The sequence below is a fragment of the Rutilus rutilus genome, assembly GCF_951802725.1.
Source record: "Rutilus rutilus genome assembly, chromosome: 6".
NCBI classification, from domain to species: Eukaryota; Metazoa; Chordata; class Actinopteri; order Cypriniformes; family Leuciscidae; genus Rutilus; species Rutilus rutilus.
In genome coordinates, this window is record NC_140214.1 from 2,055,567 (window position 1) to 2,073,427 (window position 17,861).

The 17,861-nt window shown below is 38.2% G+C and overlaps 1 protein-coding gene across 1 annotated transcript; it reads left to right on the forward strand.

Annotated features, from left to right (window-relative positions):
• The first annotated feature begins 2,819 nt into the window (after positions 1-2,819).
• On the forward strand, positions 2,820-14,854 carry btbd2b (BTB (POZ) domain containing 2b). The gene is made up of 9 exons (XM_084411870.1): positions 2,820-3,389; positions 5,027-5,146; positions 5,698-5,854; positions 7,406-7,511; positions 8,776-8,973; positions 10,384-10,576; positions 11,797-11,884; positions 13,053-13,199; positions 13,963-14,854. The coding sequence occupies exons 1-9, from the start codon at positions 2,884-2,886 to the stop codon at positions 14,122-14,124; spliced, it is 1,677 nt and encodes a 558-aa protein (XP_084267996.1). The 5' UTR covers positions 2,820-2,883; the 3' UTR covers positions 14,125-14,854.
• Positions 14,855-17,861: the final 3,007 nt, after the last annotated feature.

Genomic DNA, 17,861 nt, shown 5'->3' on the forward strand with positions numbered 1-17,861 from the left:
TATTAAGAATAATAAAAATATAAAGAATAGTAAAAGAAAAGATGTCACCAACACCATAGCACAAAACAAACAACAGAGCTAGACAGTAAAATAAACAAGAATGGGGGGAAAAAAAGAAAGAAAGAGGGCATTACTTAAATTAAAAGAAATGTAAACATTAAGGTAAAAAGATTTGTAGGTCGTGCACATTGTACATGTTCTGAGCGCTTTTGGGTTAAGAGGATGAAATTGTAATCAAGTAATGTTTTATCTCATGTAACAATAGCAAATAAATAATTTTACAATTTGAAAACTTACATTTATGAATATAAAATTTACATAGGAAAAGAATTAGAGTTATTATGAAGCAGGCATTTGAATCCGCTTCAAAAAATCCAAAAATAAAAATTATATTTTTGACAGCGTAAATATTCTGAATTAATTAAAAAGATATTTATTTTACTTTGTTTGTGAGGAAAAACCTTTGTTGTAAGAACCATATATTATGCCAATTTAAATGATCAAAAAGTGGGATTGCAGATTGATGAGATTGCAGGAGGGCAGAGACAATGTTCTCAAGGAATAGAACTCTTACATTATAATTTCTTCCTTTCATTTCAGTGAAACATATCTCACCAATAGGAGTGTTGACGGGTTCAGGAGAAGATAATCAAGCCAAAGAGAGAGTATATTTTTGATAAGCACGAGAATGCCAGATGGAATAGCAGACCTTTGTTATTAAAGAGCCGTCTAACTAAATATGCCATTACTGAACCAGTGATTATAGAACAAAGACTTATTCTTAAATCAAATATTCCTATTGTTCCATATGTAACACCGATGAGGAGAAAAGTTATGCTTGTAAATAAGAGTCCATGCTAAAAGAACTTGTTGGTGAAAGTTAGATAGCTTGATAGGGAGTTTATTAATATCATAATTACACATTAGAGCAAACTTTGCTGAGGGAAAATATTCCAAATAGAGGTGGGATTTTTAAGGAATCGATTAAGCCAACTTAAAGGTCCCATATTGTACACCTTTCTGAAGTTTAATTTTAGGTTTTGATGTCCTTAAGAATATATATTTGCGGTATAAGTACCAAAAACCACCTCGATATATTTTTACAGCTCCTTTCTCAGGAGCTCTGCCAAGAACAGGTTGAGTTTGGCCCGTCTACTTAATATTCATGAGCCTCTCTTCTGATTGGCCTGTTGTCACTACACAGCTACTTCATGCAGGCTGTGTGCATTTGTCTGTGGATTGACTGTTTTGAAACTTATATGGTAGTTTCATCGGCCCTAGACCTCTGTTATCATGAAAAAAGCCAGGAAATTTCATTTTTGACAATATGGGACCTCTAAATCAATGAAGTTTAAGGCACTCTTTTTTTTTTACTTTTTCAAAAAATGGGATTTGTTTTTCCCAAAAAATGTAATTAAGATTCCATCGATCATTTTACAAGTGTGTTTATCAACGTAAGGAGAAAACGGCTTGCCATACTGCAGCTTTTCCATGCGAGTCCCGAGAGTTTTAATCCGACATCGTGTTAAATAGCCCTTTTATTTTGTAATTTGCATAAATACATGGACACAATAGCGGCAATCAGCAGGTAAACAAGATCAAGTGGATACAGAGACAACAGAGATCTTTTCTCTTTTTTTTCGCTTTGCATTAAATAATACGTTTATGCAGGTATTAGGCTACATTAAGACGTCCAAAGATACGTTAAAAAAATTTCATCAAATTCTTTATACTAAAAATGGAAGATTTTTTGTTAAACGTGTAATTTAGATGTGTTAGCCTACCTAGATGTTTTTTCTTTTCTTTTCTTTATTACTTCTGTTAACTTTAAGGTCCAGCTATAATATGTAAATTTCAATACAGTTGATATAATGTGTTATTTGCACGAGATATAGGCCTACCAATAAACTCTTTGAGATCATGCACTCCAGGCAAATTTGTGGGCCATCCCTGATTCATCAAAAACTATCCTGTATCTCAAATAAAAATACACGATTTATTAACACATATTATCAAACGAACATATTCCACAACATTCTTTACAAACCTAAAAGCATAAAGCCTATAGGCTATGATGAGTCAAATTCATCAGTTCACTCAATGCGTGTGAAATTCAAACTGAACATGATGTGTTGACATTAAATTTGATGAAATCGGAATATCAGAATATTCAGAAATCAGAATATGTATATAACTCTACAACATGTTAAAAATGGCTACAACACTTGCGACAACAAATAGGCTGACAAAAATTAAAGAGAATTAGAATTAGACAAACCATTTTGTCTATTTTTTTTTTCTGTCAGTTTTCTCTAACACTCTAAATGAACTTAAATTGTGTCCATATTTTAAAGTGTTATATTAACCCTAACCCTGCATCTACACTTTGCCCCTCATCCTTTCTTCACTCCACAGATTTAACGTAATGCCTCGTCTTATTTTCATATAAATACAATATGCTACTCATAGTTCACACTAAAATGAAAATTGTGTCATCATTTACTCACACTCATGTTGTTTAAAACCTGTTTGAGTTTCTTTGTTCTGTTGAACACAAAAGCAGATATTTAGAAGAACGTTTTTGTTGCTAGTCCCTACTGACTTAGTACTCCATAGTTTATGAATAAAAGGGCAATGGGACAAGAAACCGTGTGGTTACCAACATTCTTCAAAATATATTCCTCTGGGAACAAAGAAACTCACAGGTTTAGAACAACTTGAAGGTGAGTAAATGATGACATAATTAAAAATTTTTGGGGGGGGGGGGGGGGGGGGGGGGTAAACTATCACTTTAAGACCGGATGTTGTGCGCCTGTAATGACAGGATACTGACATTGCGCGTGATTTGTTTACTCATTCAACGGGTGCGCGCCTTAGTGTAAGATGGCTACCGGAGACAATAGTGGTCGGGTTCCGTGTTTAAATTTCTCCGGACACGGACCTTTGGGTAACAGCCAACCGAGCAACAGTCCTTACGCCTTGGCTGCGAGTCACGGAGGATCCGTCGGAGGCGGTGGAGGCTCTCATGGCGTAACGAGACGCTCAAACCCTCAAACGGGGCCCGCGGGATTGGAAAGCCCCGGTGTCGCGTCAGGACCTCCGCCGAATCTGATGAACTCTGTCCCGGCTGCCGCTGCGGTGATGGGCCCGCTGGCTCTGCCCGCCTCGAACATGACCGGAAGCCCGTCTAACGCAGCGATGACACCGGCCACACACTCGTCTCTGTCCGCAGCTGCCGTGCTCGTGTACCGGGAGCCCGTTTATAACTGGCAGGCGACGAAAAGCACCGTTAAAGAGAGATTTGCGTTCTTGTTCAATAATGAAGTACTGAGTGATGTTCACTTTCTAGTGGGTAAAGGAATGGGAGTCCAGCGGATACCTGCACACAGGTGATTAACTAAATGCACCGATGATGACATTATTATTACATCAAACTATTGAAAATGAAAGTTCTGGCATCATTTACTCTCTCTCAGTCTCACTCACACATACACACAGTTTGGTTCGCTATCTTGGTGGGGACTCTCCATAGATGTAATGGTTTTTATACTGTACAAACTGTATTTTCTGTCTCCTTACACTAACACTAACCCTACCCCTAAACCTACCCAACACACACACACACACACACACACACACACACACACACACACACACACACACACACACACACACACACACACACACTAACTCGACCCCTAAACCTACCCATCTCACACACACACACAAACTAACCTACCCATCTCACACACACACACACAAACTAACCTGACCCCTAAACCTACCCATCTCACACACACACACACACACACACACACACACACACACACACACACTAACCCGACCCCTAAACCTACCCATCACACACACACACACTAACCTAACCTGACCTGACCTGACCCCTAAACCTACCCATCACACACACACACACACACAAACCTGACCCCTAAACCTACCACACACACACAAACCCGACCCCTAAACCTACCCACCACACACACTCACTAACCTGACCCATAAACCTACCCACCACACACACACACACACACACACTCACTCACCCGACCCCTAAACCTACCCATCACACACACACACACACACACACACACACACACACTAACTCGACCCCTAAACCTACCCATCTCACACACACACACACAAACTAACCTGACCCCTAAACCTACCCATCTCACACACACACACACACACTAACCCGACCCCTAAACCTACCCATCACACACACGCGCACACACACTAACCTGACAGCTAAACCTACCCATCACACACACACACACACAAACAAACCCGGCCCCTAAACCTACCCATCATACACACACACTCACTAAATCTACCCATCACTCTCACACACACACACACACACACACACACACACACACACACACACTAACTCGACCCCTAAACCTACCCATCTCACACACACACACACACACACAAACTAACCTGACCCCTAAACCTACCCATCTCACACACACACACACACACACACACACACACACAAACCCGACCCCTAAACCTACCCATCACACACACACACGCGCACACTAACCTGACCGCTAAACCTACCCATCACACACACACACACACACAAACCCGGCCCCTAAACCTACCCATCACACACACACACTCACTAACCCGACCCTTAAACCTACCCATCACACACACACACACACGCTAACCCGACCCTTAAACCTACCCATCACACACACACACACACACACACACACACACACACACACACACACACACACACACGCTAACCCGACCCTTAAACCTACCCATCACACTCACACACACACATACATGCATACACACACACTCACATATGTCTCCCCAATTTGCTTTTTAATTGAAATCAGAATAAATTAAAGGCAAAGCTAATGGCGAATACTACCTGTAAACATATTTTGATTTGTCTGGATATGTGCATATTGGCCATAAAATAATTGTATTTATTAAATAAATGTACAGTATTATAAATGTATTAATCATAATTTGACCATTCCAGGTTTGTTCTGGCCGCTGGCAGTGCAGTGTTTGATGCCATGTTTAATGGAGGCATGGCCACCACGTCCACAGAGATCGAGCTTCCGGATGTAGAAGCTGCTGCGTTCCTCTCGTTGCTCAAGTATGATCAGGTTTCTTCATATGTATGTGTGTGTGCTGTCCTTCAAAAGTTCGGGATCAGTTCGATTTTTAAGATCTTTAAAAGAAGTCTCTTCTGCTCACCAGGGTGGCATTTATTTTATTAAAAATACAAACAAAAACAATAATATTGTGAAATAAGAAATCAATTGTTTTATTCAGCAAGGATGCATTAAAATTGATCAAAAGTGACAGTAAAGACATTTATAATGTTACAAAAGATTCTATTTCAAATAAATGCTGTTTTGTAAACTTTCTATTCATCAAAGAATCCTGAAAAAAAAAAATGTTTTCAACAATGATAATAATAATTAATGTGTTTTGATCATCATTCAAATGCAAAATTCAGCTTTGCATCACAGGAATAAATACAATTTTCCCAATATTACTGTACTTTTTGTACTTTGAATTAAATAAATGCAGCCTTGGTGAGCATAAGAGACTTCTTTTAGAAACACAAAAAATCGTACCGATCCCAAACTTTTCAGCGGCAGTGTATTCTCCAGAAAGATGTGACGTTGAGCTTCTCTCCAGGTTCCTGTACTCGGATGAAGTTCAGATCGGCCCGGAGACGGTGATGACGACGCTCTACACCGCCAAGAAATACGCCGTTCCGGCCCTGGAGGCTCACTGTGTGGAGTTCCTCAAGAAGAACCTGCGGGCGGACAACGCGTTCATGCTGCTTACACAGGTGTGTGTGTGTGTGTGTGTGTGTGTGTGTGCAGGGTTTGAAATTATCTTTTTCACTCACCGGACAATTTGGCTACTAAGTTACCGGCCATTCAGAACTTCTACCAGCCGAAAGAAAAAAGAAGTAATAAACCAGATTAATTACGTCACAGCTGATATATTTATTTATTATAAAATTCGGATTTCACACATTCATTTCTTATTCAAACAAAATCCTGTCATCCAGCGTCTCCTCTCTTCCTCTTTCATCCTCGTGCTTTTCACCAAAAATGTGTTTTAGGAGGACAGATCAACACAGAACATCAAACACCACGCAGAACAGAGCAAACCTGTGGCCTCAGGATAAGCCAGTGTCTGATGAAAATGCAGGATGTTGGAAAATAACGATGTATTTTCTGTTAACAAAATGCTTTTTAATCTCCGCTAATGCTTCAATGCTAATGAACAAGCGCGCCGTTATTAGTTGTGTAGTGACGTGTGTGTTCAAGTAAGCCAGATATGAGCAGATTCTGCACAATACGCTGTATTTAATATATCATGACGACTCACGGGTATTTGTGCTTAATCTGTGCAGATTTGTCTTATGCCTGGTTCAGATTACATTATTTTTTTGTCTGTTACGACAGTCACTGTGTCAGATTACACAATTTTGACTCCTAAAATCTTGTCGTGTTGTGGACAAGAAACATGTCAGACTACACGTTACTTTCACACACTCTCGCTCACACACACTCACTCACTCAAGCTCACACACACACACTCATGCACACTCACTCTCGCTCACTCACTCACTCGCACACACACACACTCACTCGCTCACACACACGAACACTCACTCACTCTCGCTCACTCGCACACACACACACTCACTCGCTCACACACACGAACACTCACTCACTCTCGCTCACTCGCACACACACACACACACTCACTCGCTCACACACACGAACACTCACTCACTCTCGCTCACTCGCACACACACTCACTCTCGCTCATTCACTTACTCACTCGCACATACACACACACACACTCACTCGCACACACACACACACACACACACACACACACACACACACACACACACACACACACTCACTCTTGACGGAACCGTCGTGGAGGACCAAAAAAAAATAAAGAAACATGCTTGTCTTTTTATGGTGATGTCGTGAAGCATCGCAGACGCGACGTCAGTTATCGTCCACTATGACACACTATATGAGATGAAACGATAGAATCTTGCGTCCCGACGCCCGTTGTCGTTTACGAATCCCCACGACACCCCACGTCAAACGGATCGTGCCAAAATCGGCTAAAATCATGTAATCTGAACCAACCATTACACAAACTTCCCCAGCAAAGTGAGTAAACATAATAAGACAAGTAACATGCCAAATTGGCCAGTGATTTAGCAGCGTTACCTGCCACTGTTGATTTTTACATTCATTTGGCAGGTGTTAATTTCAAACCCTGTGTGTGTGTGTGTGTGTGTGTGTGTGATGTTTCCACTTCCAGCTCCTGTGGTTCTGATTCTGATTGTGTTGTTTGTGTCAAGGCGAGACTCTTCGATGAGCCTCAGCTGGCCAGTCTGTGCCTGGAGAACATCGACAAGAACACAGGAGACGCTCTGGCTGCGGAAGGATTCACAGATATTGATCTGGGTACTGTATCATGGATTCAAGCCCACAATGCACCACAGTACAGGCCTGCTGCTCAGTCAAACCACGACAGGACTGAATCAATATCAATATTAGGGGTGGGAGGAAAACAATGATCCTCCAACGCATTCTGAAAGTTTCAGAATCGATTGTGAGTTTAGTTTTCATGGCATTATTATATTCTTACTTTTAAATCCACACTCAAACACAGAAAAACCCCAAACCATCCATTAGTCTTCCATAACGATAACAAATGTTGAAGCGAATTACAAAGGTGTTTCTCAACCACTGTGTGGAAAATTATCACAAAAATAAAATAACTTTTTTAATTTAATTAAATGCTACAAAATTGAATATATCGTCGCTTTCAGGCAGAAACCGTGTATCTCTATATTTTGTCATTTTTTTATGTTTTATTTTAAAAAATCAATGCTATTGGTCATCCTTTACCTCTGTCTGTGGGTTTTTACAAATATTCAACCAATGAAAAGCAGTTAAAAGAGCTTGTGACTAAACCTAGTGACTCCATTGGCTCCTCAAACTGTCAGTCAAACCTCATAACTCCACCAATATGAAGAATTGTAATAATTAATAAGATAAGATTGGATCGTGACTCCCAGAATCAGATTGCGAAGTGCCTAAAGATTCCCACCGCTAATCAATATATCTCATTATCATGCCAAACATTTGTCGTTTTATGTATTTATTTGACTTGTTTTTTTTTTTGTTGCATTGGTCATAATTATTTTTTTGTTCTTAAATTTGTTAGTGTTGACGTGAAAAACTTCAAGCAATGTTTTCTTTTACTTCACTGATAAATAAAGGCCACACGCCATTATTTTAAAATGATATACTCTACCGTTTAAATATATTTACTGAATATATTTACATGGTTTCCACACAAATATGAAGCAGCATGACTGTTTTCAACTGATAATAATGAGAGCAGCAAATCAGCATATTGGAATGATTTCTGAAGGATCATGTGACACTGAAGACACTGAAAATATAGATTTGATCACAGGAATAAATTACATTTGAGCACATATTCCCATAGAAAACAGCCATTTTGAATTATAATAATATTTCACTTTTTTTTACTTTTTATGGTATTAATGTACATTTTAAATGGAGTTTGTTCAGTAGCACATTAGTTTTACTGTAGTATTGGAATTGGTGTCAACAATTGAAATACAACTTTTGTCAGCATCCTCACAGATGTCTCTCTCTCTCTCTCTCTCTCTCTCTCTCTCTCTCTCTCTCTCAGACACACTGTTTGCGGTGCTGGAGAGAGATACTCTGGGCGTGCGAGAGGTGCGTCTGTTCGTAGCGGCGGTTCGCTGGGCGGAGGCCGAAACGCATCGACAGCAGCTTCAGCCCACGCCGGAGAACAAGAGACGTGTGCTGGGAAAAGCCCTCAGTCTCATCCGCTTCCCTCTCATGACGATCGAGGAGTTCGCCGCAGGTCTCCATCCGTTCTCGCCTTGTTTTGTATCAGGTTTTTATGACTTAAAGGTTTATAGAAGTAAATACAGGGTTCGTACAAGGTGCTTAAAATGCTTGAATTTGACTTTTAGAAATTTAAGTCCTGGAAAACTTGAAAACAGCCGTATTTATGAAAAGGTGGTAACTCTTTACTTGAAGGGGTGTGCATAAGACTGACATGACACCTTCATAATCATGACATGGCAGATGTCATAAATATGAAGGAGGTCTTATGCATGTTTATGACAACTGTCATTAAGTGTCATTCGCTCAATTATGACATTTTTAATGCAAATATGACATTGTTTGAGATGTCTTTGTTATGACAACTTGACATAAACCAGTACATCATAACCAGTCAGTGTCTTTGTCATGACAACTTGACATTACCAAGACAACATAAATTGTCATAAACATGACATAGCAGATGAATTATCAAACTTCAGAAACCACTTAGCTTTATGGGTTAGCATTTCATTAAACTGTCAGGTGGTTGGTTTTGACATTGGCTGTCATGAAGCCATTATAACTGTGTCATTAATGTTTTTCTTGACCTCAAGTACAGTGGTACAAATTTAATTTGTCATTAAAATGTTATAATGGCTTCATGACAGCCAATGTCAAAACCAACCACATGACAGTTTAATGAAATGTTAACCCCTAAAGCCTAAGTGGTTTCCTAAGTTTGATAATTAATCTGCTATGTCATGTTTATGACATATTTATGACAGGTTGTGTTGTCTTAGTAATGTCAAGTTGCCATAACAAAGACATCTCACACAATGTCATATTTGCATTAAACATGTCATAATTGAGCGAATGACACTTAATGACAGTTGTCATAAACATGCATAAGACCTCCTTCATATTTATGACATCTGCCATGTCATGATTATGACGGTGTCATGTCAGTCTTATGCACACCCCTTCAAGTAAAGTGTTACCAAACAATCTTTTCACGCAAAATGAACACTGCAGCCCGTCTGATATAGATATAGAGCCATTTCGCATGGCTATGAGTGTGATATTGCTCATAAATATCCAAGTATATGATACAGCTTTCATTCTTCAGCTCAATCATATATTCATGAGGGGGGGAATCAGTTTGAATAAGAAAAACAATATATTTGGCATGTATCCTTTCAATAGTTAAAGTTACCACAGTCGTTGCATCCGCTGCACTTTATTTGTACCATTTTTGTTTTATTTTAGTTGATCTATTTACCTTTTTTAGAATTTGAAAGATAATAAAGATATTGTTTGATACGTGAGATCTCTGAAGTCCTTGAAAACCAAAAAAGTAGTGCTTGAAAAGTCCTTGAATTTCATTTTACAGTATCGGTACGAACCCTGTAAATGTGAGCGTGTGTGTGTGGTGTGTTTCACTCAGGTCCTGCTCAATCAGCCATTCTGACGGACCGAGAGGTGGTGAGTCTCTTCCTGCACTTCACGGTGAACCCTAAACCCCGGGTGGAGTTCATCGACCGGCCGCGCTGCTGTCTGCGGGGGAAGGAGTGCAGCATCACGCGCTTCGGGCAGGTGGAGAGCCGCTGGGGCTACAGCGGGACCAGCGACCGCATCCGGTGAGCCGGAGAGACATTCTCACGAGCCGCGTTTCCATTACACTTCAAATTGCGCAAATTGAAAATACACCCAATGGAAACGCATCAATTGACCGTTCGCAAAGACCCGCCCCCTTTAGTTACTGTTGCTATGTCCGACAAGCCACGCCGCTCTCACGCCACACATGTTCTCACACAGTGAACATCGCGGAGCAGAGAGGACACTGACAGCACACTGAGACCGGACAGACCAGGGTACTTTTGATATGAAGCAAAGTCTCACCTTTCAAATTTGGTCATTTTTTAAAAGAAATTTAAACAATAAATACCGTTTTGTGGCTCTTTAATGTGTCTGACAGATCGCTGTAGAGCCTCAGTTAAAGCGGCTCGTGAACCGATCATCTCTTCCTTCTAGTTCATTTATAGCATCAAATAAACATGAATGAACATCAGAAGGAATGTTGTTTTAACCGCGGAAAGACGTCAGTACACAGTTCAAATCCTCCAATGTTAATCTACAAAAAAATGGAGGATTCGGCGGATGGTGGATATTGATTGGTCGGATCGCCTGTCAATCAAACTCCCTGCGAAGGGTCAATTTCGCAAAAACTCCCATTTATCGCAAAAAAGTTTTTCTGCTCGCATGAGGTGGTTTTTCAGGCAATTCGAAAAAGGAATATTTCGCAAAACTGCAATGGAAACTGCGATGGTTTTTGTGGATTTACAGGTCACATGATGTAGATGACGCAGTGTGTTTGGACAGAAGAAGAGACCGAGTTCTTTATTAAACTCATAAAAGACAAAAGTATCACAGGAATACTGGATTCTAAACCACAAAGAAATGCCACAATTTATCAAGAGCTTGAAGCAGAAATGAGGGAGAAACACCTCATATGTGCTGCTCCCAGTATATGGGTCTTTCCTTGCTATTAATGCTTGGATAACACTTGGATAACACACATACGTCTCCTTCCATTAATAATAATGGCTAGTGCGGTGGATGGGATATACATAAACCTACCAACATCCGTTGCCAGGATTTCTGGAATGATTTATCGCGCGAGAAAAAAAAAATGTTTTAGCCGTATAACATCGGTTAATGGAATCGGTGTCATTTCGCAATGTTTTTATATCGACATTTAGAAAATATCGCAAAAGTTTTGTGCAAATCTGTAATGGAAACGCCGTGGCTCCAGTCACCGCCCGTGTGAAGTGCACTAACTCTATGACCGTGTTTGCAGGTTCTCTGTAAATCGCAGGATATTTATTGTGGGTTTCGGGCTTTATGGATCCATACACGGGCCGACAGACTATCAGGTCAACATACAGGTACGTCTGTCCAACAGAACGTGTTTTCTCATCAGTGCAAGTTCATTTAAATGTGTGTCATTTGTGTTTTTTACACGATTTTTTAAAATTTTATATATATATTAACAATATTTAAAATTGTATTTTATTTTAATAAATATTAATTGGTATTTCAGTTTTATTATTTCAGTAGAAGTTAAACTAAATGAAAATGAGAAATGTTTCATTTCTTTAATATTTTATTTCAGCTAATAGTGTTTCCAAACTGGTCATTTCACTGTTATTTTAGGATCATTGAGATCTAATTATAGTTTTTATTAATTAATATAAATATGTATAAAATCAAATGTGTTGTAATTTTGTTTTTTTGTCAGTATATTATATTTTTAAATTTATTTTATTTTATTTTTAGAAAAATGAATTATTATTTTAGTTGTATTTATTTTAGTAGAAGATAAACTAAATGAAAATGAGAAATGTTTTAAAGTTTTTTTTAAATAATTTATTTCAGTTTATAAAGTGTTTCCAAACTTGTAATTTCTGTTATTTTAGATTATTATTATTTTAGATTTTATTAATAATTTGAATTAGTGTATATATGATCATATTCATATTATATTTATATTATATTTTTATTTTATTTTGTTTAAAAAAGGTAAATATGAATTATTTCAGTTTTAGTTATATTTATTTTATTACAAGTTAAACAAAAATGAGAAATGTTTAATTATTTTTTTTAGTTAATAAAGTAATAAAAAAAACTTTTATCGTGAATTTAGTTAGTTAACTAATAACAGTGCTGTTCAGTTGTTCGTATAGTTTTGCAGGTCATTGGTTGCACCAGAGGTTGACGTGTCAGGCCGCTCTAATAAACAGTGTTTGAAAGCGTTACATTGTTCAGAAAGTCAAACTTTTATAGATTTACATTAATGCCTTTGGCTCACTCTTAAATGAGACTTCAGGGTCATTCAGGGTTTACGGTTTATCAGTGCATGTATTCCCTGTGAACCGAACCCATGATCTTAGAGTTTCCAGTGGCCTGATCTACTGTTTGAGTTGCCAGAATAACTAGTTTATGGTATTTTAACTCTCCAAAAATACCCACTTGATCATTTACAGAATTATTCTAATAGTAAATACTGCTTGTAAGTGTATCTTCACAGACCCTGATTGAGTGAGTTTCTTTCAGATCATCCACACAGACAGCAACACGGTCCTGGGTCAGAACGACACCGGCTTCAGCTGTGACGGGTCGGCCAACACGTTCAGGGTCATGTTCAAGGAACCGGTGGAGGTTCTGCCCAATGTCAATTACACAGCCTGTGCTACATTAAAGGTGAGGTCGTGTGTTTATCAGTTAATCTGCTTAAACTAACAGTTTAATGCAGTGATTTCATCCACACCAAGACATTTGTTATTCTGGTTCCCTTTTTTTTTCCTTTTCCTCTTGCCTGAAACGAGTCGTCAGATATTCCAGTCTCACTTCCTGCTGAACCTGTGTAGGTTTGTAACTAATTAGCATAATGCCAGTCTATGGTCTTGATTGGTTGAATTAGCTCCGCCCTCAAACACTGTAGTGTATCTGAGACTGGAAGAGTTGGTGTTGTTCATGTGGAGAAGACGCTGTTTTCTGCTGACAAAGCAAATCCACTGTGATGAGATTGACACGGTAAAACTCACGCCATCGTTACTGTTCGTATCACTGAGTATCAAGAGCTGAGATTCAGATATGATAATGAGCGTTTGGTTTCGACCAATCACAGCAGACTGGGCCGTCTGACCAATCAGAGCAGAGCAGCTCTCAGAAAGGCGGGGTTTAGAGAGACTGAATCTTCGAACGAACCGTTTCAGACGCTGAGAGAAAAGAGCTGATGTGCAGTGGAGATTATGAAGAACATTAAAGTGTTTTTTGATCTTGAATGCATGTAAACCTGTTGTAGGAGACTCCAAAACAACATTAGGCACTTTTAAAATGGCACTGCTAATGTACATTTATTAAATATGGACTTTTTCATGACTCATAAAACGAGTCCTAAAGATCAGCTTGATGTGCAGTGAATCTGTCGGTGTTTGTAACGTTCCTCTCTCTCCTCTCGAAGGGTCCGGATTCGCACTACGGCACTAAAGGCATGAGGAAGGTCACGCACGAGTCCTCCGGCACCGGCACCAAAACCTGCTTCACGTTCTGCTACGCCGCGGGCAACAACAACGGCACGTCCGTAGAGGACGGCCAGATCCCAGAAGTCATCTTCTACACGTAGTTAGAAGATTCGATTGGCACATAATATTGCACTTGACCGTAACACTGACAGTACGTAACTGTTACAGGATGAACGTTTGTCTTCAGGAGCTTCTGTGTTTAATAGCTGACTTTGGAGGGCTTATATTTACACTGACTGTTAACAGCAAGCGAATTACTCACTCATGACTGACTGAGATGTAACAAATGTATCTTTATTTTTGTGTATCGGATTTTGCATCAGTCGATCGGGTTGCGAATAAAAAATCTTGCCAAAAAAGCACCTCATAATGTTTTAGAGCTTTACATTTAACTCCATTATACAGGGAAAAATGACTTGATGTGTATGCAACTGATTCGTGGTTCTTCAGCCCTACAGAAGTAATTACTGTACATATTTTTGTCATTGAGTTTGGACTGAAATGGTCTTTTAGATTATTATTTGAAAAAAGCTAATTATATCAAATCAATCAGTTTCCATGTTGGAGTAGTTCCTGCGTTCAGCTTTTGGTCTAGCAGTGTGATTGTAGACCAGAAGTCTTTGGGAACTTCTTTTCTTCTGTGCCAAGGTTTCCTCTTAGATACATTCAGCACTTAATTGAACTAGAGGGTGAAAATCCATTCAGGAACACAGTATTTATTTACAGGATGAGCCTCAGTCTGATGTTTCTTGATTGTAGATGGGTCGGTTATATTGGGTCTTTGTATGACTGCTCATGTCCAATAAAGTTTAATCATTCTTTACATTTGAATGTTTTTGTCCACTTGTTTTAACCCTCTGGGGTCCTTCGTTTAACAGTCACACTTGGGACCTTCGGGTCCAAATGGACCCGGAGGGCGGGATTAATATATATATAAAAAAATCTTAATTTTTTTTTTTTTACTTGTTTTTTATAATATTTTTTCTTTTCTTTTTTGGTGTTTTGAGATAATTTTATGATTTATAATTAATATTTATGCAATAATTATGACCCATTTTTTCCCATTGAATATAATAGAAATTTTTTATATATATATAATTTTTATTTTATTTTTATTAAAGCTGTATTTCATTTTAGAGTCAAGCCTAGGCCTCATGAAAGCAATTTTTGAAATGAGATGGGCGCCAACTGGTGGACACACTGAGCATTTTTATCACGCAATAGCACATTTTTACCACTAGTGGATTTACAGCTCTCTGTAGAAAGGCTTGCGAATTCTAGTGATTTTTGCCTGAACAGATTTAGTCTGTTTTGCACTCTTGATGTTTTAGAGATTCACCCCTTCACTGTTGAGTCCTTTTTTTCTGCATCCTGGCTTATTTGTAGATTGTATGCACAAAAAAACTCTGTGTTTTCATATTTTTGACAATTTCCCATTCATTTCCTATGGGAGTCATTTTTGACCAAAGAGCAGAAGTGTGATGACCACTTAGCATGCTTGGATCATGACCTCAATATTTTTTGTGTGTTCACATACCTAATACCATAAAAGTCACCTAGTTTCGTAACATTCCGATGAAGCTGTGATTTTTAAAAATTCAAAACAGATTTTTGTAATCTGAATTTATTAGTGTGTATGTGTATAAAAGTGTGTTTGTGTGTGTGTGTGTGTGTGTAGATGTGTCTGTTTTGCACTCTTGATGTTTTAGAGATTAACCCCTTCACTGTTGAGTCCTTTTTTTCTGCATCCTGGCTGATTTGTAGATTGTATGCGCAAAAAACCTCTGTGTTTTCATATTTTTGACAATTTCCCATTCATTTCCTATGGGGGTCATTTTTGACCAAAGAGCAGAAGTGTGATGACCACTTAGCATGCTTGGATCATGACCTCAATATTTTTTGTGTGTTCACATACCTAATACCATAAAAGTCACCTAGTTTCGTAACATTCCGATGAAGCTGTGATTTTTAAAAATTCAAAACAGATTTTTGTAATCTGAATTTATTAGTGTGTATGTGTATAAAAGTGTGTTTGTGTGTGTGTGTGTGTGTGTGTGTGTGGATGTGTCTGTTTTGCACTCTTTATGTTTTATAGATTCACCCCTTCACTGTTGTGTGCTTTTTTTTCTGGATCGTGGCTGATTTGTAGATTGTACGCACAAAAAAACTCTGTATTGTCACATTTTTGCCAATTTCCCATTCATTTCCTATGGCGGGTCCATTTGGACCCGAAGGTCCTGAGTGTGACTATTTTTTTTACAACCACTTAGACTATTCAAATCCTGTCCCCAATTTTTTTGGGTGTTCATATACCAAGTACCAACAAAGTCACCAAATTTCGGATCATTCCGATGAAGCTATGATTTTTTACATTTTTTTATTTAAACGCTTCGGGTCCATTTGGACCCGAAGGACCCCAGAGGGTTAAAGGACTTCAGACTGTATTTAATGTTGACACACACGTGACCCATTAGTTGAGGAGTTTCAGCGACTGAATATACAAAAAGGAAAATTCTAGCTTTATATTCGAATAATTTGTCTATAATAAGAAATACATAGAATACTTCTTTAAAAATTCAAATAAATAATAAAAATTTCTGTTTCAAGTTTATTTATATATTGCTTTATGCAATCAAATTTCTTCAAAGCAGCTTTACAGAAAAATCAATGTGAGCCAGTGTTATTTTAGTATAATTGAGATACTATTATAGTTTTTTATTAATATTTTGGATCAGATTTGTTTTATTTACACTAAGTTCTATTGATTTTTTTTTTTTTTTTGGTCATTTTTTTTTCAAGTCTATATTTTTATTATTTGTTTTATTTATTTTAGTACATCAAGTTAAACTACATTAAAATGAGAAACACTGATATTGCTATACCAGCAATTTCCATTGATTCATGTCTTCAAGACATTCCTTTTATTCCTCACCATAAACATTCACAGGCATATCTTTTTGCTCTCCAAGTCGTTGAGACATTATCACCTCTAGTTTAGGAAACTAATCCCGCATTCGTGGCAGATACTGTAATGCTTTTATACTCCCGGGATTTATGGAAATATTGGTCTTTTGTTACTGTCTTTTAGTTCTTTTGGGGTTTCAGCCACCAGATATAAAGTATTTATCTCTTCTAGCTTGAGCCGCTCTTTTTTAACTTGTTGATGATTTTCTTGCTTAAAATCTTTTCTTTGCCTCCTTATTTTTGTAAAAAGGACCAAATTAATTTTATTCCAGAGGCCATTTTCAGCTAATTCTACAATATGTTTATCAACTATCTTAATTATTTTATCTTTTTTCGTAATTAAATCTTTAAATGGTTTATTTGTCGTTGTATTGTCCAACCTGATCCAGACGTCGTCTCCTACTTGGCATCAGTCCTCTGGCTGCTTCTCCAGTGCTGCAGTCTTTCGTTTAATCTCTGTAAAATCAACATAAAACATCAGTTCTTCAATGTGCTGATCCCATTTCCCAACCCATCCGTGTCAGTGAGAAACATGGCGGAATACCACAATACGGTATTTAAAGGGGTCATATAATGCCATTTTTGTACAAGCTAATATGATTCTTTAGGGTCTAAATTAAAAGTTTGTAATATACTTTAATTAAAAATTCTCATTAGTATTGTAAGAAAACACTAATTTTACCTGGTCAAAAACAGCTCTGTTTTCAGCACGCCGTTTCAGTGCATGTGTCTTTAAATGATAATGAGCTTTGCTCACCCCGCCCCTCTGTTCTGTGCGTACACCGTATCAGAGCCCCGTATTAGACATTCTCTGACCGTATCTAACACAATAACCACGTGTTATTCGTTATAAACGTGGGATTATGAATTATAT

Bases quoted from the DNA above. Each gene is read 5' to 3' on its own strand.
- btbd2b (XM_084411870.1), top strand. From the start codon at position 2,884: ATGGCTACCGGAGACAATAGTGGTCGGGTTCCGTGTTTAAATTTCTCC. The intron at 10,577-11,796 runs GTGAGCCGGAGA...CCGTGTTTGCAG, and splicing joins GGGACCAGCGACCGCATCCG to GTTCTCTGTAAATCGCAGGA. The intron at 13,200-13,962 runs GTGAGGTCGTGT...CTCCTCTCGAAG, and splicing joins CAGCCTGTGCTACATTAAAG to GGTCCGGATTCGCACTACGG.